At 40.7% G+C, this 21,682-nt stretch overlaps 6 protein-coding genes and 1 long non-coding RNA gene across 11 annotated transcripts; 2 read left to right on the top strand and 5 right to left on the bottom strand.

The window, feature by feature from the left end:
* Positions 1 to 71: 71 nt before the first annotated feature.
* LOC116924616 (BUD13 homolog) lies at positions 72 to 1,695 on the bottom strand. Its single transcript, XM_032931135.2, has 2 exons — positions 1,488 to 1,695; positions 72 to 1,392 (listed from the first exon to the last, which is right to left on the bottom strand). The coding sequence occupies exons 1-2, from the start codon at positions 1,598 to 1,600 to the stop codon at positions 123 to 125; spliced, it is 1,383 nt and encodes a 460-aa protein (XP_032787026.2). The 5' UTR covers positions 1,601 to 1,695; the 3' UTR covers positions 72 to 122.
* A 136-nt stretch (positions 1,696 to 1,831) lies between these two features.
* Positions 1,832 to 5,512, top strand: LOC116924614 (glutamate carboxypeptidase 2). 2 transcript variants are annotated; one of them, XM_045175514.1, is made up of 18 exons: positions 1,832 to 2,012; positions 2,077 to 2,176; positions 2,247 to 2,367; positions 2,428 to 2,719; positions 2,790 to 2,912; positions 2,974 to 3,157; positions 3,222 to 3,312; positions 3,379 to 3,487; positions 3,548 to 3,617; positions 3,686 to 3,808; positions 3,873 to 4,019; positions 4,087 to 4,255; positions 4,328 to 4,418; positions 4,485 to 4,589; positions 4,649 to 4,790; positions 4,853 to 4,937; positions 5,001 to 5,093; positions 5,143 to 5,233. In XM_045175514.1, exons 2-18 carry the CDS (start codon positions 2,116 to 2,118, stop codon positions 5,153 to 5,155), a joined length of 2,019 nt encoding a protein of 672 aa, XP_045031449.1. In that variant the 5' UTR covers positions 1,832 to 2,012; positions 2,077 to 2,115; the 3' UTR covers positions 5,156 to 5,233. The 2 variants fall into 2 exon arrangements, with proteins under 2 accessions (XP_045031449.1, XP_045031448.1); XM_045175513.1 differs by having other exon boundaries at positions 1,833 to 2,012; positions 5,162 to 5,512.
* On the bottom strand, positions 5,468 to 7,412 carry LOC116924617. Of its 3 annotated transcripts, none has more exons than XM_045175523.1 (6): positions 7,283 to 7,412; positions 6,593 to 7,134; positions 6,023 to 6,517; positions 5,868 to 5,954; positions 5,695 to 5,793; positions 5,468 to 5,634 (listed from the first exon to the last, which is right to left on the bottom strand). In XM_045175523.1, the coding sequence occupies exons 2-6, from the start codon at positions 7,037 to 7,039 to the stop codon at positions 5,572 to 5,574; spliced, it is 1,191 nt and encodes a 396-aa protein (XP_045031458.1). In that variant the 5' UTR covers positions 7,040 to 7,134; positions 7,283 to 7,412; the 3' UTR covers positions 5,468 to 5,571. The 3 variants fall into 3 exon arrangements, 2 of the variants coding, with proteins under 2 accessions (XP_045031458.1, XP_045031459.1); XM_045175524.1 differs by having other exon boundaries at positions 6,593 to 6,741; positions 6,814 to 7,289; XR_006648299.1 differs by having other exon boundaries at positions 5,594 to 5,634; positions 6,019 to 6,517; positions 6,593 to 7,289.
* A 14-nt stretch (positions 7,413 to 7,426) lies between these two features.
* On the bottom strand, positions 7,427 to 12,629 carry LOC116924612 (membrane-associated protein Hem). The gene is made up of 24 exons (XM_045175505.1): positions 12,431 to 12,629; positions 12,221 to 12,325; positions 12,017 to 12,160; positions 11,810 to 11,952; positions 11,589 to 11,750; positions 11,409 to 11,524; positions 11,118 to 11,328; positions 10,926 to 11,022; positions 10,681 to 10,862; positions 10,459 to 10,613; positions 10,197 to 10,401; positions 9,990 to 10,122; positions 9,800 to 9,919; positions 9,615 to 9,745; positions 9,307 to 9,554; positions 9,147 to 9,249; positions 8,854 to 9,082; positions 8,696 to 8,789; positions 8,463 to 8,629; positions 8,312 to 8,396; positions 8,146 to 8,242; positions 7,961 to 8,087; positions 7,810 to 7,899; positions 7,427 to 7,735 (listed from the first exon to the last, which is right to left on the bottom strand). The coding sequence occupies exons 1-24, from the start codon at positions 12,533 to 12,535 to the stop codon at positions 7,622 to 7,624; spliced, it is 3,363 nt and encodes a 1,120-aa protein (XP_045031440.1). The 5' UTR covers positions 12,536 to 12,629; the 3' UTR covers positions 7,427 to 7,621.
* A 181-nt stretch (positions 12,630 to 12,810) lies between these two features.
* On the top strand, positions 12,811 to 17,900 carry LOC116924606 (25S rRNA (cytosine-C(5))-methyltransferase nop2). The gene is made up of 8 exons (XM_032931124.2): positions 12,811 to 13,027; positions 13,093 to 13,937; positions 14,005 to 14,244; positions 14,303 to 14,616; positions 14,681 to 14,988; positions 15,904 to 16,038; positions 16,581 to 17,569; positions 17,638 to 17,900. The coding sequence occupies exons 1-8, from the start codon at positions 12,928 to 12,930 to the stop codon at positions 17,842 to 17,844; spliced, it is 3,138 nt and encodes a 1,045-aa protein (XP_032787015.2). The 5' UTR covers positions 12,811 to 12,927; the 3' UTR covers positions 17,845 to 17,900.
* LOC116924611 lies at positions 15,116 to 15,988 on the bottom strand. Of its 2 annotated transcripts, XR_006648355.1 has the most exons (3): positions 15,868 to 15,988; positions 15,691 to 15,812; positions 15,116 to 15,616 (listed from the first exon to the last, which is right to left on the bottom strand). It is a non-coding gene; the product is annotated as an uncharacterized LOC116924611 (long non-coding RNA). The 2 variants fall into 2 exon arrangements; XR_006648354.1 differs by having other exon boundaries at positions 15,116 to 15,812.
* Positions 17,901 to 18,070: 170 nt separating the features above from the next.
* Positions 18,071 to 21,661, bottom strand: LOC116924607 (histone H2A deubiquitinase MYSM1). Its single transcript, XM_032931125.2, has 11 exons — positions 21,507 to 21,661; positions 21,351 to 21,450; positions 21,075 to 21,281; positions 20,636 to 20,982; positions 19,793 to 20,559; positions 19,405 to 19,727; positions 19,134 to 19,332; positions 18,960 to 19,075; positions 18,770 to 18,882; positions 18,504 to 18,705; positions 18,071 to 18,429 (listed from the first exon to the last, which is right to left on the bottom strand). Exons 1-11 carry the CDS (start codon positions 21,557 to 21,559, stop codon positions 18,259 to 18,261), a joined length of 2,598 nt encoding a protein of 865 aa, XP_032787016.1. The 5' UTR covers positions 21,560 to 21,661; the 3' UTR covers positions 18,071 to 18,258.
* Positions 21,662 to 21,682: the final 21 nt, after the last annotated feature.

Raw genomic sequence — 21,682 nt, 5'->3', positions numbered from 1 at the left:
AGTTGTGATGGATGAGTCCGTCAGACGGGAAACAATAGAAGGCAAATGCCAAGATAAAGAGAGGCTTTGACTAAAAATATAAAAAGTTTTGCTTTATTCAGTCAGATGAAGCATCATCGAAATCACATGTCGGATACGCTCCATTTGTATGCCTCTTCCTGGAGGGCTACAGCGCTGTTTTGCTTTTCGAAATACATCTTCTCGTAGCCTGTGGACCGGTCAACCCCATCCCACCTGTAACCAGGCAAAATACCAAAGCGATTGGGAGCAGCAGCGGGACCTTTGTAGACAGGTCTAGCGGCTTTCCCCTTGCCGTCCCCACTGCTCTTGACCTTTTTCTTAGCCATGTAAGCAGCCATGGGATCGCCTTCACGGTCTTGTTCGCGTAGCAACCTTTCCAAATCTTCGTCCCCAGCAAAGCGAGCCAATGGTTTGGACATTTCATGCATAGCTTCGGCCACTTGTGTTGACTGCGCCTCTCCCTGCTTAAGACCCTTGTTCCATTTTTGATAGGCTTCTTGAAGCTTAGCAATCTTCTCGGCTTTTTCTTTATCAACCTGTTGCTTTGCTTCGATTTGACGCAGCTTAGCAGCACGTATGGCAGTCGTGGCGTTCTGGCCAGTGAGCGATTTGTCCATTTTGCGGAAAGCTTCCTCTTCTCTTTTGCGCAATTCTTCTGTCTCTTCTCGTAATGCTCTACCTGTTTGAAGGCCAGCCATCTTTCCATCTAAGGTTTTTGTAAGTTTCTCCGAAACTCCACCGCGGGGTGCTGATGAATTAGGACGCACAGGGCTGAGGTCTCCATCCGGATCACGTTTAATGCGTCTTTGGGGACTGGAATCGATATTTTCCTTCCGGCGAGGTGGACTGAGATCGTTATCAGGATTGAGGTGTTTTCTTGGTGGACTCTGGTCAGAATCAGAAGCTTTGCTCCTTCTTGGCGGGCTCTGGTCCGAGTCAGAATTATTCCGTTTCCGCTCTGTGGAATTTTTTCTGCTTCGCCTTGGAGGGCTTGTATCGGAATTTGAATCATGGCGCTTTCTTCTAGGTGGGCTTGGATCAGAATCTGAATCATGCCTTTCTTTTTTCACCACAACAGGTCTTTTTATGACGACAGAGTCTTTTCTGGGTTTAAAACTACGGTTTGAATCAACATCTTGTCCTGTATTTAGTTTGGATATTGGTTTCTCTCCATCATTTTCATCAATTCCAAGTCGTTTCCATTTTGAATTTTCCACAAAATCTTGCTTCGTTCTCATCTCTACTGACCTGTCATCAACAACACCGGCAACCAAAGGTGCATCTTCTTGTGTGTCTAATTGATCTTCATCTTTCTCATATCCTGCAGCTATCTTTTTCAAATCAATTTCTTCATCAACAATTTTGATGCCTCTGTAAATAAAAAATAAAAAAAGAACATGTACAATCTACTGCCCCAATAAAACTGAATGTGGAAAAACAATTCTGTAAACATGAACTATAGTTACCCTTTTGCTTTCAATAAGGGCTTCAATTTCTTTTTCTTCACTTTATTTTCTTCTTTTTTTGAAGAAGACATGTACTTCTTAAGGTATTCCAATTTACTTAAAGGCGCGGTCATTTTATTTTGGACAAAATATTTACAGAATGTTCAACTACCCTCGAGTTTGGAGTTTCACAAACAACGGCCTCCGTACGTAGAAAATGGCGCCATCTGCTTTTAGTACGTCATCTATCGGGAAATTTTAACAACCTTTGGGGTAATTTGTTGCGCAATAGATTTTTAAAAAAAGAAAAAAAAAAAGAACACTGATTATTTAACGGAAAAGACCTTCAAGCAAGTTCGTTCTTGTTCATAGAAACAGCCATCACTGTTAGTCATACATACGATCTGTCGTGTTGACCTACAGGTAACCAATGGTATAGTCTGTTCGTCATATCCTCGGCGGTTGCTGTCCAAAGAATTGCGTGCTGCCGCATAGGGATCACGCGATCAGAACCGACTTTCTACCCGTATTTCCCCTGCTTTCATTGTAATATTTTAAGCTATTAAATAACCTGTTCTTTTTTTCAAGCAACCTTATTATCTGTTGTAAGGTAAACCAGAACGGAAGGGTGTGGAACGCTGTCGTAGCGATGGCGCAAAAACCCAATTGGATTTTGATTTGCGCTGCATCTGTTATTTTTCTAATCATAGGTATAAAATTATTCTAATAAAAGCACACACAGTTAAAACTTATGTCACTCCCTCTTTTTACCAATCAAAGGGATTCTCATCGGCCGATATGGTATCAATAACAACAAAGATGCTGAATCGCCAGAAAAGGCGAAAATGTCTGCAGTGGTGATGGAAGAGATAAGTGCATCAAATATCGGTGAATATCTCAAGTAATGCTAAAATCAATAACAAACAACTTCATTCCCATTAATGACAAATGAATTTCACAGGTATTTAAGCAGCGTACCGAATTTAGCTGGAACTCCGCAAGATTTAGAAGTTGCTAGATGGGTGCACGATCGTTTCATAAAGGGAGGTTTAGATGAAGCCCATCTGGTTCCTTACAAGGTGCTTCTATCCTATCCAGATAAGAACAACCCAAATCAGGTATCACTTCTTGATTCCGACGGCAAGGTTAACTTCACCACTTCAGGACGTCAGACTCCACTTTTTTCTAGTGAAGAGTTCTCACCTTTGGTTCAACCAAATTTCAATGCGTATTCAGCCAACGGAACCGTTGAGGTAAATGTTTTTGTTTCCTTTCGATAGAACAAGCCGTTATTTATTTTAATTTTTTAACTTCCCCAACTAGGGAGATTTAGTGTACGCCAATTATGGCAGAAAACAGGACTTTGAGTATCTCAAATTCATCGGCATTGACATCCGAGGTCGAATTGTCATCGCTCGTTATGGGGCCATTTTTCGTGGAAACATTGTAACACTCCTTTTCACTCCATTCTAAAAAATTATGGAAATTTATCGATAGACTGTTGAAGGTTAAATCTGCCGAAGACGGTGGAGCTCTCGGAGTGATTCTCTTCTCCGACCCGAAAGATTTTGCACCGGAAGGTCGCAGTTCTGTATATCCAAACACAACCCGCCTACCAGGAATGGCTGTCCAAAGCGGATCAGTTTTGTTAGGCTATGGAGATCCTTTAACGCCGTTGTATCCAGCCTTAGGTATAAAATGACCAACACATTTTGATGGCAACAATAAGAATAACCTTTGTTTGGGGGTTATTAGAGGGTGCATATAGGCTACCGGAAACCGAAGCCCCATTACCAAAAATACCTGTACAACCCATCGGATACGACGAGGCAGAAATTCTGTTGAGGTGGGCGTTAACATACCTTACTTTCCAAAGAATTTGTATCTATTATTCTCCTTTTTTTTTGTACAGGTCGATGTCAATAGACAATCCTGCTCCGGAAGACTGGCAGGGTGGTCTGAATACAACGTACTTTATGGGTTCAAAATCCACTCAACGGAAATGGACCGTCCGTTTACAGGTAATGGAAAGGGATCAGACACTTTGTAGTAGCTCTTAATTATCTCCAGGTGTGCCACAGGTGAGAATGACCCAAAAGCTTGCAACAGCCTATAACACAATTGGGATCCTTTATGGAAGAGAAGAGCCAGGTAAGATAAATTCTTTAGTTTGGGATGATAGAATTAGGTATTACCTGTATAACGTGTTGAAATAACAGACAGGTATGTGTTGATTGGAAACCACATGGATGCGTGGACACTTGGAGGAATTGATCCGGCTAGCGGGACATCAGTTTTGGTAGAGATGGCCCGCACATTTGGTCACATCAAAGAAGAATCAAGTAAGTCAAGCAATGCCTTAAAAGTATATGGCCAACATTTCAATTTACCCACACAAAAACTCAGATTGGCGTCCAAGGCGAACGTTGATGTTTTGCGGCTGGGGAGCTGAAGAGTACGGAATGATTGGCTCATACGAATGGGCTGAAGAACATGCCAAGGTCCTGATACAACGTGCAGTGGCCTACATCAACGTCGACTCTGCCATGGAAGGTATCCACAACTCAAAGTTAACGTTATCTATAAAAGCGTTAATGCTTTTACTTTTCATTTTCAAAAGGTAATTATACTCTAAAGAGTCAAACAGTACCTTCGCTGTACTCAGTAATCAGAGAAGCGGCCAAAATGGTACCTAATCCTAATCCAGTAGAGGTGGAAGCCGGACGCAAAACAGTTTTTGACACTTGGTTGGCGGCCAATCCGGATCCGAGAAATCCTACCCAACCCCGGTAAGAGTAACGTTGAAAGTCTACATCAAAGCTACAACATGATACTTAATTTTTATGGACGAACGATTGCAGCATTGGTAATTTAGGAAGTGGTAGTGATTACACCGTCTTCAGTCATGTTCTCGGCGTCCCATCGATCGACGTTTACTACGATTATCAAGAGGTATAGTTTAACTTGATACATATCAAATAGTTAAGTGTCAATCGAATTTATTTTCTCGTGGAACAGAAAGCAGGATCTTACCCTCTTTACCACACTCTTTACGAGACTTATCATACGGTGGCTAACTTAATGGATCCCGGATTCAAATATCACCTTGCTGTTGCTCGACTGGTTTGTTGGCTCGTTTTGTTCAAAACACAATTTTGACTTACAAATTTCTATTGTAACAGATGGCTGAATTGACTTTGAGTCTCAGTGAATCAGTTATTCTTCCGTTTGACGTACCGAGTTACGCCAGTTTCCTGGAACAAGATATCGCTAAAATTGAGTCACGGTACAAGGACGTGGCAGTCACGAACGGAGCAACTTTTGGTCTGCCCTTTAACTAAAGTAATTTTCTAAAATCTGTCGTATAACTGGCCTTCTCTTTCCAGAACATTTTAGAAAAGCAGTTGCTCATTTCCGGAACGCTACCGAGTATTTCACCGATAACATAATACCACGTTTGGACATTACCAAGTAATTGAAATCAAGTTAACATGTTCATAACGATCTTGAGAGTAATGAAATAGCTTTACCCAGTCCTTTAGCCGTTCGTAAAATCAATGACCAGTTGATGCAGCTTGAAAGAGGATTCGTCGATCCTCATGGCCTTCCCGGGCGTCCTGAATTCAAGTATACGTTTATAGGAAGTTTACGAACTCCAATTTTCAAGCTAAATCAGCATTTTGCTTTAATTTCAGTCACATCGTGTTCGCTCCTAGTTCTGTGGATAAATACTCCAGTGATACTTTTGCTGGCCTGGTGGATCTGTTCAAAACTGTTGGCAACCAAACGGAAGCCGAACAGCCCGGCACTTGGCGTCAAATCAAACAACACCTTTCTGCAATTTCTTTCTTGATTGGTGCTGCAGCTGACTCTCTTCGAGAGGGATTCTAGATCCCCACCACGATCACACATTTTCGTTTTACTCTATTTGGTTGCATAATCTTCACTTTCTGATTTCGCATGACACATTTATGTTCGATAATTGGTTCACTTTAACAAGCCACTTCAAACGTGCAATATATTGAAACAACAATTTCAAATCTCAAGCAATGACGACTTGATAGTTGTTTCAGTGATATACTGGGAACCTTAAGTACGCATGTGATCAGTGGGCAGCATCTTTGAATTGGTAGATGATGATCAGGTACGTGAAAATAATCTCCATCGTCTAAGACATTTCAATTCGTTAATTTAAAAAGTGCGTTGTTCGAGATTCTAAAGTCAGTACCGGAATAATAAGTCTCTTCGATAAAGGTAGTGACCCGTACAAACTCTGTCGATCTCCATTCTTGTTCAACTGTGATATTTCAATGATGAATGACGTAACCTGGAAGCATAACATCGAACCATGAATACTGTTACATGAGAAACAACTGCGAAATAATGTGATGGAGTTTGTACTTTAACCCTGTCGGTAGAAGCCATAACATCCGCCTTTCCAGCGGTGTGGTCTCTTAACTCTCGCAGGATTGGGATGCATTCCGCAGCCTGTTTCAATATCAATTTTTCTTAACCAAAAACATAAGGCTTAACAGCTATACTCAGAACGTACTTACAGCCTCTCGTATCCGATCAGCGGTATGACACATGAGCCAGAATCGAATAAAGGATGTTATCATGTCACTGCTGTCCCGGCAAAGCATAATCATATCTCCTTGACGAAAAGACTCGATCAAATAGTAAGAAGCAGAGAACATGCTGATTAGCGTCGAGCAAGAATTTATCATCAACATTGTACTGAAACGATGATGGAGCAATTCAGCGGCCGAGTACAGTTGTGTCAGAGATCGCAGGATGGTAAATGAACGTGGAGAAACAATTCGATGCACAGTTGTAGTGTTTCTTGACAGTTCGTTAAGTAAATTTAACCTAACAACCATTTTCTGGACGTAGAAAACATGGAGTTGGCCGCATATGTAGTAGATCCAAACAGGTACAACGCTAAACCAATGATTGGCAAATAGTTTGATGTAACTCTGAATTGCGAGGGGCCATATAATTGCTGAGTTGGATAACATCCGATAGAGTCGAAACGTCGAGAAAAAAAAAACCTTGTTGCAAATTGAGTGAAACAAACTAACAGGTGAATTATGGTGTATAGAAAATAGAAAAGAAGACAATCTTACCTCGAAAAGCATGTTCGCTAGACCAACGAGTGAGTATCGTTTCAGGTGTGACAGCTTTGGGCTACCCAAATTGAAATCGACTGATTCGAGAGTTTCCAGATACAAATTCACTGACGGCCAGATACTAAAGACTAAACTGATGTGAATAACTGCATCGAAGACAAGATAGATTAGCCGAATCGCGTCAATCATGAGTACATCGCGAATCAACTGATCTATACTTATATCCTGATCGGAAAAGAGGATGTTGAAAGACTTGAAGTCTGTGATCCATATATAAATGTTGCTTTGAATCGTCAAACCCAACACAAAAAAACTCCAAAAAAGAGATAAACGACGTTTCCATGGTGAATTGTTTTGATTTACCAGAACGCCTGTTGCTATTAGAAAATTATTTAAGGGCCACAGAGCACAGAGGAAGAAGCGCTCTTTAATTGCAGCCGCCATCGTCTTCACTGAGCCGATCTTATTTTTCAAATAGCATAATCGTCATGGTTACCGGCAATAAAAGAAAAACTGTTGCTTCTTCTATGTTGATATTACTGCGAATAAATAATCATCGGTTAAGAGTACTTTTTAGGTAATTGTCGGTAGGGCGTTTCTAATGAGCACTTTAATAATCGACTCGCTTTCTTTTTGGACTGCAGAAGCCCTCGCGAACATGGTCGGCACTGCCGTGCAACAGTTTACCGTCAGTATTGCGCTGAAACAACGGAGAGACATCCCGAAGGCCGATAAAAATTGTTTTAGAAACCGTCCGCGTATTATCCGAATCAACGTAGATCGATAATCTACCGCCTCCAACAAGGTGGGGTAGGCAGCTGACAATCCACCTTACAGCTCTATATGAATTTATTGGTCGTCAAGGCATACATTCTGATAATGAGATGATAACGGAGTAAGAAAAAAAAAGAATACTGAATTTAGTAAGCTGATTCGTGTAAATATTTGAAGATAAAATGCGGAGTACTACCCATCTGATTTCTGCTTTGTCGGATTTTTTTGTTACCGTACCGGTAAAAGGTAATTTTAGGAAGTGACATTATCTGAGCGGAAGACCGCTTGATTGGCCTTACGCAGCAGGGCATATGGAAAACACGATTCCAAGAGATCCATCGTCAAATAAGGAGAATCTTGCACGATCTTAAAAAACACATAGAAGGAAATAATTGGCTTAACTTGCAATGCATCTATGTTGGGCGCAAAATCCCGCTTACCAAATCTAACAGTAAATAGATTGATTCCCGGTTCTTGATTGCTTCTTTATCAATTTCCTGTCCCAGGCGCAGGAGACTTGACGAAGCCAACTGTGTAACATAGTTATAGTTAATGAAGATGGCTGTCAACAGTGAGATTAATTTCACTTACAGCTAAGAATTCTTTCAATCTTTCTTCTGTGTCCCTTCTACCCGACAAAGCGAATAAAGCGCACAAAACCGTGTTGACCGCTGCGGCAAGACAGTGAGCGTTGTTCGCGTGGCCTTCCAAGTAAGCTCTAAAAAGGAAATGCGGTTAACGATGGAAATTTTTAGAATAAAACAGTCAAACCATACCGATACATTGAAGATTCTGATCTTGCCAGGCGTGGCAAAGCCACTGCGATAAATACAAGCAATAAGCATGCCACTAAATGTTCGTCTTCGTTTGTTTCTGTTTGACAAATGGAAACATCCGATAGAATTAGGAAACCTAGTTAATTCACAAGATTAGCTATATTACCAGTTCGTTGTACTTTAAGGGCTGTTACTAAGACTGGGTCGACTACGCAACTCAATCCGGCTGCGGAAGCCATTTCATTCACCACCTGGCAAGAACAAGTGACAATGATACGCTGAAACCTTTTATGAAATTGATGTAACTGATAACTTACCGTTGCATCACCTTCGTCTGCGGGGAAATGTTCTTTGAAATCTATAATAGATGACAATAAGAAAGGAACGCGTTGATTCAATACATCATTCAGTGCTTCCTGTCCAAGTTGGCGAAAACACAGAATCACTCCGACGATGGTCATGCGCTGCAGAAGATTGTCAACCTCTGATCAAACAAAATTGAAGAATAAACAAAAGCGCAACTGTTTAATGCATTTTTTGCTACACTTACGTTGTAGACGCTTTGCCCATTCTTTCATGTGTTCTGGCCTGTCGAAATTTGTACGGAGAGCCAATAGAACATCTTTGTTCATCAGCACGAGTTTCTATTTTGAAAGAGAACGAATGTTAGATAATGAATACGCAACACAGTTGCAAACAATCCCTCACTTTAAGCTCTTGCACTTGACTCGCTGTATGCCACATAAGTGTCTCATTCAGCAATTTCATTCCATACGGACCAATCAGCTCAGCAAGAGCCCGTAATTCGTTGACGTCGGAAAACTCTTCAGCATTAAAAGGCATCGCGCCCTCAGCTGTAAGACTGACAAAAGCCTGTTGAAGAGGCGAAAAGCATATGTGCCCTGCACTTACTCGACGCAGCAACACTTCAGAATACCTATCAACAAATTCAGGTATTAAATTTGTTTGCTTTTTGTCATTGCATCAAGTAGTCAACTCACCAAGTAACATATAGGGATGCGATAGTTTTTTCGCCATTACTATCCACAGATTGGGTCTGCTGAAGCAAGACGCTGTTGAAAACTCGGGTCACATCGATGTGAACTAGTAGATAAAACATTAATCGAGGGTAATACTCTTTAATCGTAATATGATTCATACCATAGTTTTCCACTGTTTGAAGGACGTTCATATAAGCCTTTACGCTAGCCAAGAGCTCTGTGGGTTTAGCGATATCGCCCGTTTCAGGATTGTACATAACCATCCCTACGACGGCGCGAGCAAATCGGGATTCCAGATGCTGGTAGAGGTACTCCCTGGGAGCAAACGCATAATCCCATACGGTGATGGTTGGGCAGTAATTAATAGCGTAGCAGAGCTCCGTCAATGCCATGTGCAATTTATCCATTCTGCATATCAGATGAATGAGTAAACATAAATTCCACAACAAACGTAAGAGAAAAACGTACGTGGTGAGATCTTCTCGCGTTTTTCGGTAACTCTCCATGCCCGGTTTATCTGTTTCAGGTTTCCTGAACTTTTCACGCTTCTTCTTATTGACTACTTGGGCTATTAGAGGGGCGCAGTGTTTCGGTAGAAGCTATACACAAAGTAAATTAGATGAGTGTCGCTTTCATGGTAACCCTATTCTTACCCTGTCGCTTAGGTTGCACTGTTCGTCGCAAATGGTAGTGATTATATTTTTTGCCTCTTTCGCCATTTCTTCAAGATAGACGTTGACTACAGACAGGCTTCGCTCCCGGATATGATGCCTCTGTATAATTCAAGTTTTAAAAATGGAAATGTCTTTATCAAAACGGATAAAAATCTGAAGTAAGTCTCACCTCTTCCGGACACAATTCATGCGTACAATTTTGAAAATGACCGCAAATCAGGGGAAATACAATTATGTAGCGGTTTTGTGCTGGGAACTCCAAGCACATGTGGAAGTGGTCTTCAAACAATTTGTTATAGAAACTACCAAGAAAAATCAATGAAAACATTCCATTAGTCCCAGTATTGTTTTTGTAAGGCACTATCATTACACTAACCAAAATATAGAAAGATCGGAGGTATCTGTCAGCATATCATCAAGCGCGTCAACCATTTTGGTGTGGAATGCTATTGTGTTAAGCAACGTTGCTAGATCCCGGTGGTCGCTTAAGACTAACTGGGATTTAGCAACTGAGGTATATGCTTGCAGGCGACACCAATCCAGGCGGAGGCCACGAAAATCGAACAGTTCATTGTCCTCCACTAAATATGGTATTATAATGCGAATCACGATTCCATGAAATATTTCAAAGATGTTACCTTGTTTAATGCTCAGTGAACCGATGGTGTTACATAGTGATGATAAAATGATACTCTCTTCCTCAGAAAGCGTTTGCAATGGTTGCAATAGTTGATTTAGAGAAACGCCGTCATAACCCGATAAATACTGGACGTAATAACGTTGTAACACTTGACTAAATTTCAAAGATTTGCGATTAGGGTAACACTCGTAAAATAATATTTTATTTTAAATTGTAACACCTGTATTTGCGAACTAAAGCCCGTATTTCTTCCATGTAAAAAAGCAACTCGGGTAAATGACGATCCACCAAATCTTCGGCGGTTTTACCCTTATTACTTCTTGGCGGAGGATTGTCGTGGTGGCGCAGTAACCAATTTACCTCGTCACGCGCAAAGCTGAGTCCCATAAAGACGAACAAAGCCTAAAAGTTCATGTAATGTAGTATAGTACCTACAGTAGCTCTTCGCCATGTTTGACTACTTACTTTGGGCCCAAGCAGACCAGGCTGATCGGTAAGAATAAGCTCTAATTCCCGAAGAGCTGTGCGTAGGAACATACGCCGATCCATGTGAATCTTTCCTCTATAAATAAATAAATAAGGCAATCGTTTGCACAAATCAATATGACCAGATACGACTTTGCATTTTTTTTTGGTCGGAATCATCAGGAATCTTACGCGTTTAGCACTGCCAAATTGAAGCATTCCTTCACTTCAGTCACACGTTTTCCATAGCCTTTGATGCCATCGAAGAAAGCTTGAATGTAAGAGTGAAAACAAATAACTTCATCGCGAAATAGGGGTAGAACCCAACCAGATTGCAACGCGTTCATCCACAAACTGACGGCTACCGGTTGCGCCAGAAACTGATGACAAAGAGTAAAACCATCTAACCAAAAGAAGAAATAAGTATGAATATAAGGGAATAGGAAGTCATGCGAAAGCGGGAGAGTAATAGTAGGTAATTACAGATGATCCACCGTTCGAATGAGTCGAGTGATAGGTATTCACAGGGCATTGTATCTGTTTGTGCCGGATTCAACATTTGATTCTGGTTTGAAGTTAAACTAAGCATTTGGGCAGACCTAGAATATAATTCAGTGTTTTCAATACCACTTTGAATACTATAATGGAATGCTTGAGTGATACCTCCATTTATCAGCAGTTAGATTTCTCCTAAGATAAACAGTCTGAAGGGAAAGAAGAGCTGAAACCAGCAACTTAGAATGAGGTATAAATTCTTCGCTTAGTTTTTTCAATGGTGGATCGTAATCCATTATCATCTGACCGAGTCGTGGGAAGCTCACATCACTAAAAAAACGTGGAAGTTCTTTCAGCCATTTGGCTTTTAATAGTTTTAGATTCTCTACCTGTGGTTATGAGTCAATTCATGTGCAGCATTGTAAAGTCCCAGTACTGCTTTTCTATCTTCAACACGAGAAAGTAGTATCATCAAAGAAGTATAAGTTGAGACAAGATCCAAATAAGCTTTGGTAAGGTCAAAATTCAAAGCCTACAAGAAATCATGAGAATTATCTCTAGGTGGTAGCTTTTTCGAAATTCAAATCTTGTCTTACAATATCCAGGTGAACTTGGCATGCATCCATGGTTGTAAGCAGTTCTCCAACTTTATCTTTGAAATCCAAAAGATCTACAAAAGTGTTGTAGTATAATGAAAGCGATTTCATCACTTCACTTCGATGTGGCAGCAAAGCTTGAAGCTAAGATGGTAGTAAACTCTAGTTATATCATTGTTGATAAATGTGTAAGTTTGAACATACTCCTTTAACATCAATGTTTGGGAATTTCTTGATGACAAGTTTGATGGAAGATTCTAATGTTTTGTCTGACAAAAATGCAGGTTTTGAGTTTGCATCACCACATGCCTGCCAATATGAACATATGGTTAATGAATACAAACAATTAACGTGTGTATGATGTAGCAGAGAAAGAGGATGGGCAACACCCTATTCATCGTAATCGGCAATTACCTTTTTAATGTTATATATCCGCGTCAGCATCCCGAGACCCCTGTCATTTAGTATAAGCAATTTTTCAGCAAGTTTTTGCTGACCAGGAATCAGCGGCCGAGACATCACGGTATTAATTTACTGTTCTGAAAACAGTACACCGAGAACGATAAACAATATTTCTAACAGACGACCAAGGCATCTGATTTGACACTTCGAAGCCTTGGTAGCTTGCTTGTTCGGTGTTGTCGCTGATTTCAATTTTTCGAGTCGATTTTAAATATTGAAATCGGGAACATAAAGTAATTATTGCCAAAATATTATAATATTACAAGTCACTTTTTATATTTTAGAAGAACAAATTTTACGAAGAAGATTATCAAAATGTATTTGACAATTGGCATTGTTGCTTTCAATGGTGGTTTGTCCACACGTGTTCTTTAGTGACTGCCTATATTGTTTAAACCTATTTTGAGTGATTTTTTCCGGTTGACATTTGAAATCTAAATTTAAATAAAATGGGTCGCAAAGGTAATTTTGTTGAGAAGACTCCCAGTGGTCCGGGTAGGAAAGCGAAAAAACAGAAGCCCCCAACTCTACCAGACCATTTAAAAGAAGGTAGAAAAACAGATTCTATTCCCATAATTTAGATTTATAATAAATGTTTGTATCTTGATACCTAGCGAAAGAACCAAGAGAAACTTTGGGTAGGCGGTCACAGAAACGTGCGGCCAAACGCAGTGCTGTGAAAGCTGGAACAGCTACCCGTAAAAAACCTGCCAAGAAAAATAAAGCTGTTCCCAATGAGTCTCTTGACAGTGAAGGCATGTCAGATGACGATGGTGAAAGAAAACAACTCTTCGATGATGGAGATTCAGATAGCATGGGAGGACAAAGCGAAGATGATGAACCTTTAGATGACAACTTTAAGGGAAGCTCTGGAGACAGTTCCGATGATGATGAGGAAGAGTTACCTATTGAAAAGAAATCAAAGCAGCTCAAATTGAAAAAGAAACAAGAAGATGAGCTAGGAGAAAAAGAATTGCTGATGAATATTCAGCAATCAGAAAAGTACACCCTTCCAAGTGGGGAAGAAATAGAGAAAGAATTGCTATTGCCGCCAGACCTGACAATTTTGAAATCAAGAATTAAAGAAGTTGTAGGAGTCTTGAGTGATTTCACTATCAAACGCGAAGAGGGTCGTGACAGAGTCGAATATCTTGATCAACTACGTAGAGATCTCTGTTCTTATTATAGCTACAATGATTTTCTAATGGGAGCCTTCATGGAAACTTTCCCACTTGGTGAATTAATCGATTTCCTTGAAGCCAATGAAACTCCTAGACCTATGACAATTCGTACCAACACTTTAAAAACGAGAAGACGGGATTTGGCGCAAGCTCTCATTAACAGAGGAGTGAATCTCGACCCAATAGGTAAGTGGTCGAAGGTTGGGCTTGTGATCTATAACTCGCAGGTACCAGTCGGTGCCACCCCCGAGTATCTAGCTGGTCACTACATTCTACAGGTAAGTGCAACTTTCTAGTTCTTGGTTTTCTACCTTTAAAATTAAGAAAAAAATTAAACTTATCTAGGGAGCTTCCAGTTTTTTGCCTGTCATGGCTTTGGCGCCCCAAGAAGGCGACAAAGTACTTGATATGAGCGCAGCACCTGGTGGAAAAACTTCACACATTGCTGCCCTTATGAAAAATACGGGTATGCTCTTTGCAAACGATGCGAATCCTGACCGAGCCAAGGCTGTCGTTGGTAACCTCCACCGTCTTGGAGTTACAAACGCTGTCGTGATGACCTACGACGGAAAAGTTCTGCCCAAGGTTTGCTACTTAACATTTTCGGCATATTTCATATCTTACTTTAGAGATTGTGTTGTAGATGAGTAGGGGATACAATCGTGTATTGCTGGACGCTCCCTGTAGTGGAACAGGTGTCATTTCTAAAGATCCTTCTGCAAAAACATCTAAAGACAGCAAAGACATCAACCGCTGCTCTCATCTTCAAAAAGAACTTATCCTTGCCGCTATAGATTGTGCCGACGAAGGTGGATACATTGTATATTCAACTTGCTCCGTTCTTGTCCAAGAAAACGAATGGGTAGTAGATTACGCATTGAAAAAGCGACACGTCAAGGTTGTAGACACTGGGCTCGAATTTGGACGGGAAGGCTTTCCCCGATTCCAGAAATTAGTGTAAGTTTATTTTTAAGCATAACGTCTGGAAAGGAGTAATTATTTTTCCCGTCTTTTATTTCAGGTTCCACCCATCCGTAAAGTTATGCAGGAGATTCTACCCCCACACCCATAATATGGACGGTTTTTTCGTAGCAAAACTAAAGAAGATATCAAATAACATCCCGTCAACAGCCGAGGAAATTGAAGAAGAAGAACCTGCTGAAGAGAAGAACAGCAACGATTCTGATGACGACACGTCCGCAAAGAGCAGAAGAATGAAGAGGAAAAAGGGAAGCAAAGCAAATGATTCTAATAACAAAAATTCAAACCCAAAAATTAAAAAGGGAAGTGATGCGAAACATGAGAAGGCCAACGGGGTCGCTAAAACAGGTATCGTGAAGAAGAAGGTTGGAAATCTAAAGAAAAAGGTTCTTGGAAAACAAATGAAAGGACCCATAAAACAAAGGAAATAGGATTTTTTTACGAAATAAACTCGGTTGTTTCACCCATCTTCTAGTCCCCATTTTTTTTTTTTCTCAAGAAGATTACCTTTTCACACCTTTGATCTAAAGGTATTATTATTCTTTTAGTATTTGGACTTGTTATATTTCTTTCATCATAGAATTACAATAATGAGGATAGGTAATTGCTTTTATGAAATTCTTTCCGTGTTAAAAATGTTGAAAACATTCGCTCCGCTAAGAGCGCTCTAAATTCTCTACATGAAAAGTCGTCTGCTTGCATATTGTGAATTCATCGCGTTACATCAACAGTAGTGAGCAGTTAACTGAACCTAAATAGTTTTCTGAATTTTAGCTGAGCATAAAAGCTGGCATTACGTGTTGGCAAATCAACCCGAGCATAATGTAGGACATCGACATTGGTTTAAGGTGAGTGTTTTATACCCACACTTGTATCTCTTGTAGACTGTAGTGGGTGGTTTGTTTGGCACATTTCCAAGCAAATATCATGTGGGAACATGGTTATTCATATTGTTACGACGATCGTGGCCATTGTCCTGTAGACGATAAAGAATTTCTCACTTATCAGAAAATGAATAATAATGACGAGGCAAGTCGGCACGCATATCACCTGTTCATTTCAACCGATCAAAGCTGTGACTTAATCGACCAGTCACGTGTTGTTACCTCACGTGTACGACGTTAAACAAATGAAATTTGTCTTCTTCCATGAGTTGTATATCTTGATAATTCCTGAGATTTTGTATAACTAAGTTATCTAGGTTTTATTGTTAATAAGGCAAATTACTTATTTAGACCAATTTTTTCTCTTTCTTTCCTTCAGTCAAACCCTTCGAACGTTATCAGTTATTCGATATTTCCGTTTTGCCGACCTGCTTAAGTCGCTATATGACACGTATCAATTCCCGAAGGTGGGAAAGCCAGAACTTTAACGGCCTCAATCAGTATAGCTATAAGAGTAAGTAACGAAGAAACTCCGTAAAACGATGAGTACCGAACACAATATTCTTACAGGGCATCACTCGATTAAGATCTCCCCTTTCTCTAGTAAAGAACAAAACACAAACAACTAAGGGCGTTTCTTTATCCTCCCTGCTTAATAATCTCACGACCTTTGGACGAATGCCATAGTTCTAAAAGTTGGAAGTATTTTCACTCTCAGTTGGGCTCGGTGTTCTAGATCGTTTAGGTCGCTGAACAAAATCTCTTGTTGGAATTGGCAAGTTGGCCAAACAAACATGGATTCATCATCAAGCAGAAGACGAGTGCCGCTCGTCGACATGCTCTCGGTCATGTTTGGAATCGGCGCCTGGATATCCATCAACGGTCTCTGGGTTGAGTTACCTCTTCTTGTCCAAGCTCTACCCGAAGGATGGAGTCTTCCATCTTACATGTCTATCGTCATCCAGATAGCAAATATTGGTCTGAATTCATTCAAGTTTACCCTTTTGGTCAAATGTATAACTCTTTTTTTTCACGTTTCTAAATGTCGACCAATAGGTCCGATATTCTATTCCGTCATGCACCTACTTGTACCTCATATCGTGCACGAAAAACCAAGTATTTATGTGCTCATGGTAGTTGGAATCCTTTCCTCGCTGCTGATCGCGTTCTTCTGGGATGCCACTAGCTACGTCAACGGCGAAGAACACAGCACAGGACTACTTACCTTGCTGTTTTTCTTATCACTAGTCGATTGCTCCAGCTCTGTTCTTTTTATGCCCTTCATGGCCCGATTTCGCCAAGCTTACCTGACGTCTTACTTGATCGGCGAAGGACTTAGCGGCTTCCTTCCTAGCATTTTCGCTCTGATACAGGGTGTCGGTGGCAATCCATCGTGCCGGAATACATCAGCTATTATCAATGGATCGGAATCATGGCAAGTGGAGGCTTTCTATCCTGAGCCAAATTTTTCGGTTTCAGCTTTCTTTTTCATCCTAATGGGACTCATGGTCTGCTGCGCAGCATCTTTCATCGGACTTAACCATTGTTCTGTAGCACGACGGGAGCGGTATGAGTCGGTAGCTACCCGGATACCTGTAGCTATTGATAATCAGACTTTCGTTGCGTCATCCGAATTAGTTGACCCCACGTTCAATGGTAAATCCACCAAGATAAATTACCATGTAGAATTGGACACGGTAAGCGAAGAACAACAAAGGGTCAATACGGACATACCCAAATCTGTCTTTATCTATTTGTTGACGTTGCAAGCTTGGGTATGCGCCCTCAGTAATGGAGCTCTACCCAGCATCCAAAGCTACTCATGTCTACCCTATGGAAACACGGCCTATCATTTTGCCGTTACTTTGTCGGCGATGGCGAACCCACTATCTTGCCTTATTGCATACTTTCTACCTATTACCAATGTCTGTCTGATAGCCATGTTTGCATTTTTGGGCACTTCGGTCTCGGCTTACATAATTGCGCTTGCGGCGCTAAGTCCAGTACCTCCGCTGATCGGATATCCTTCGGGAGAAACACTTATGGTACGCAATCTTTGGCAACATCCTCTCCTGTGTTATAATTAGTAACTTTCCTTCTTTCTAATTCACAGATTACCTCCTGGATCCTCTGCGTCGGTCTCCTTACATACGTCAAAGTCAGTATTGCTTCCATCTTCCGGATGGAAGAAGGGAAAGGAGATCAAAACTTGTTTTGGTTTGGAGTATTCACACAAGTGGGATCGGCAATTGGCTCCATCATTGCCTTCCTCTTAGTAAATGTCTATCAATATTTCGAGGCATATTATCCATGCACATAAATAGTCGTGTCTACAAAGCTATAGAAAAACGCAAATTGATATAAGAGTTTACAGAATCCATTATACGCTCTGTCTATTCATTTTAAGGCCTAATTGAGCGATTTTGCGGTGGTAATGCCGACAAAGCAACAAACACAAGACTATACAGCTTAAACCTTTCAAATCGCCATTATGGAATGTAAAACTTTATTAAACTTAAAGTAGTCCACAAGAATCGGCACTGCGAAACAGTGTACTTGATTTATTAAAATTCAGAGCAGACCGAAATAGGGGGAAAAAATATAGAAAATAACAAGAATTCACCCGATTTCAATTTGCAGCTCTATATACAGTCGAGGTGAGCATATTTTTGTTTAAAAGGGAGGTCGAAGTTTGATTCAATTGGAACCAGATGAAACTGTCCTGATGTATAGTTTAAATGGAGTTGCTGCATGGCATGGGGCTCGTTAAAACAGGGGCAACGATTACACGACTTGCATGACGGGATATTAATCGATTGAGAAATCCTTCAGCAAGTTCAGCTATCTCATCCATTATCGTTGCGGACACTACTTTTTCTAGGTGGGTTCGAATGCTAGACAAAGCCTAGAGAAATGCGTTTTTTTGCAGTTGTTTTTTTTTTTAAATTCATAGCATTGTGTTAAGCTAAACAAACTTACTTTTTTGGCATAATTCATCACCCCTTCTTCTGAACGTGTTGGAAGGTAAGGATACTTGAGGTTCAGCGGGACCAAAGTAGAGCACGAGTCTAGATTGGACTCCAAGACGTCAAGCGTCTTTCGAACTTTGTCTAGTTCATTTGCTCCACAGGCAATTGGCAGCTCGTGTTTATATGGTAAGTCGTCGTGAACAGTGATGCACCTAGGGCAGGAATAAGAAATGCAATCAATCTTTAAATATTTGCCAAGAAGCCGAAGCGACTTACCGAATTGTTGATTTAAGAGACATTGATGTTTGAATACCAGAAGAGGAGAAAGGGTTAACAATCAATCCGACAAACGGAGCATCTTGTCGTGAAAACCATTGCTGGAATTCGTTCTAAAGGCAGGATAGGAGTATAGGGAAACTAAAATCAGCAACCATTACCAAAAATGTGTTTATGAGTTCAGAGTCACCTGAGTATTTAAATCGCGCAAAGAGGGAAGAGCAGGGAATGTCGGATGTGAGTGATACCAGCCTACAATTTCCAGACCACGGGATCGCAGCTCCTCACTACCTTCTGTTTGTGAAACTACAGAGACGCAAGTTAAACAGTGAGAACCCCAATGTGTGATTGAAAATAAACTTACTAGGACACATTTCACACTGATGGTTTGTCGCTTGACTTCGACACGGCTGGGCAGCTTCAATTGATAACGTTGCCGGAGAATTTCCTGATCCTGTGACGATGTGACCTCCAAGTAAGCCAATAATTTCCGTTGTGCATGTATGTGAATGGAGGTCAATGACTATAAGAGCTTCCACAGAAAGTCGAACACTAAAGGGCGCCTTTAACGGGATAAATGCAAAATGATCGGATCCAGCCCAATATAGTTTTTAAAAAACAAAACAATTTCATACCGTTTTCTCGCCACCAAAGCTGATACATGGAACTAATTGGAAGGGAGACTGTTCCTCAACCTGTGGCTTCGGTCTTTTCTTCGATTTTGATTTTGGTGGACTTGTAGATCCGGAGCTCGATACGCAGCCATTTTGAGAGCCGTCGTGGCTAATCGTGTACCCTCCATTCTCGTCTCCACTTTCATGATTGGGTCTCTTTTTCCGGACTCTAGCTGGTAGACCAGTAATGAGAGGAAGGTTGTTCACCAAGTAGGCACCACTGTTCGCTATTCTTTCTCGATGACAGGGCACTGGGGGCAATGGACGGTTGTACTGCACTTGATCTGTTTGCAATGAAAACAAAAAATGATAGGCGCGTACTTTTAAAAATTTTAACCGGGAAAATTACCGCATCCGAAGTTGATTGCTCCTATTAGCTCCAAGTACGCGTGAACTCGGCTGATGCAGTTAACATCCCCACAATTTTTAAGAGAAGGGCGAACAGACGTTTTTGTAAGGTAGCGGGGTTTTACTCGGCGCCATTCTTGAATGATGCTGTTACGAATCTTCATATACCTCTCCGGCGTTTTACTTGGACGACCTTCGAAAAAGTCCCAGTGAATTGTCTTTTCCTCGTCGGTAATAACGGAGAAGTCAACTATTAGCTCTTGTAGAGGGGTTGGAAACGTGAAGACAGGCTGCGGAGGTTCGGCGTCTGTTGGTCCAATATCTTGATTCTTTGAATCGGTCTCGGAAGACTCACATTCACTTTTGTCTTCTTGCGCGCACTTTGCAGGTGGTTCTGGAGGTTGAAGTACTTCGTCTGGCACTTCAACCTCTTCACTTTCAATTTTAATGAGACTGCACGTATCGTCAGAAGATGACTGGGATTTTAGGTTGTTATTTGTTATTGTTTGAGGTTTGGCTGCGAGTTGACGTTCCTCTTCATCGTCGCTACAATCAATATCGACTTCTGAATCACTGTCGGAGTCTAAAAGTTCACTTGTTCTTTGTAACCGGATGATTTCTCCTTGGAGAATGGGAACCGGTTTCTTTATGAACGTGGCATCGTCTATGATTAAATTACAGTTTGTTGCCGGAGGCACGGATAATTCTTTTGAAATTTTTCTGGGTCTTCCCGGCGTTTTCTTGATTAAAAGCGGATTTTTTACCTTCCTAGAAAGAAGAAATTAAATATATACAACGTTAGAAGTTGAAAGACTATACGTCCTGTTTTTTATTTTTCCCATACCTTATTTCTTTCGGAGGAGATTTGGGTTTTGAACGAATAATCTTTTTGCTGTTTTTTGTTGGAGGACAATCCCACTTTGTGGCTACGACACTAGCAATTACTTCTTCTGTGGAAACAGCTGGAACTTCTGCTTCATAGACAATATCTCCCATTGAAAAATGAAAAACTGATTCTTCATTTGCAACTTCAACTTCATTGATGAACTGGGGAGGTGAAGGAGTATTGGAGATATGAACAGATGAACTTGTAATAAGTTCTGGATGTGATTTGATGTAACTCTTCACTTGTAGAGTAGTCTTGGTTCCAACAGCTCTGGCAACTTTGCTCCAATTTTGATTGTGTAGCCCCTTAAATAAATTTGTGTGGTAAGCATACATCACAGCATGTACACCTATCTTATGATAACATTTGCTCAGTAGGATGTCTGCAGTTAACTTACAATGCCTTTGCGAAGAGATGCTATGTCGTCTTTAGTCCAGATAGGACTTACTTTGGATGCAACTATAGCAGAGGTTGTCGTTGATGGAGCATTTACCACTGTATTGCTGCTTGAAAAGTGTTTTTTCTCCTCATGAAGCATATTCTCCCAATTAAGGGTTTTATTCTTGTCTTCATTGGTATGATCCATCATAGGCATATTCCAAACCTATAGAGAGATAAAGTGGATGTGTAATGTATCCAAAACAAAAATTTCATATTTTCACATTATACGCACTTGTGAATTTTCGAGAAGCCAAGGATGTTGCATATAGTCACCCAGCAATTCAGAATTCTGCGCTGGAAATTCCCCGGCATCATATTGGTTCAAATCCGTTCTATAATTAAGGACAAATTTAGAAGAAAGCTATAAAAGATTAAAGCTATTACTTACTCAAGATTTAAGCAGAAATCCCCCAGAACATCAACCTCGTCTTCGTCTTCCATTTTTCTAAAAAAAAAAAAAAGTTGTTTTCACAACAAGCTTGACGCCTAGATTTACGCCAATTTCTTGCAGACGAAAACATGCCTCAAACGACATGTTACATCAAAATGGCAACGTCGGTTTAG

Source organism: Daphnia magna, linkage group LG6, assembly GCF_020631705.1.
Source record: "Daphnia magna isolate NIES linkage group LG6, ASM2063170v1.1, whole genome shotgun sequence".
NCBI classification, from domain to species: domain Eukaryota; kingdom Metazoa; phylum Arthropoda; class Branchiopoda; order Diplostraca; family Daphniidae; genus Daphnia; species Daphnia magna.
The sequence above is the reverse complement of the archived record's forward strand: the minus strand, read 5'-3'. Positions and strand labels throughout refer to the sequence as shown.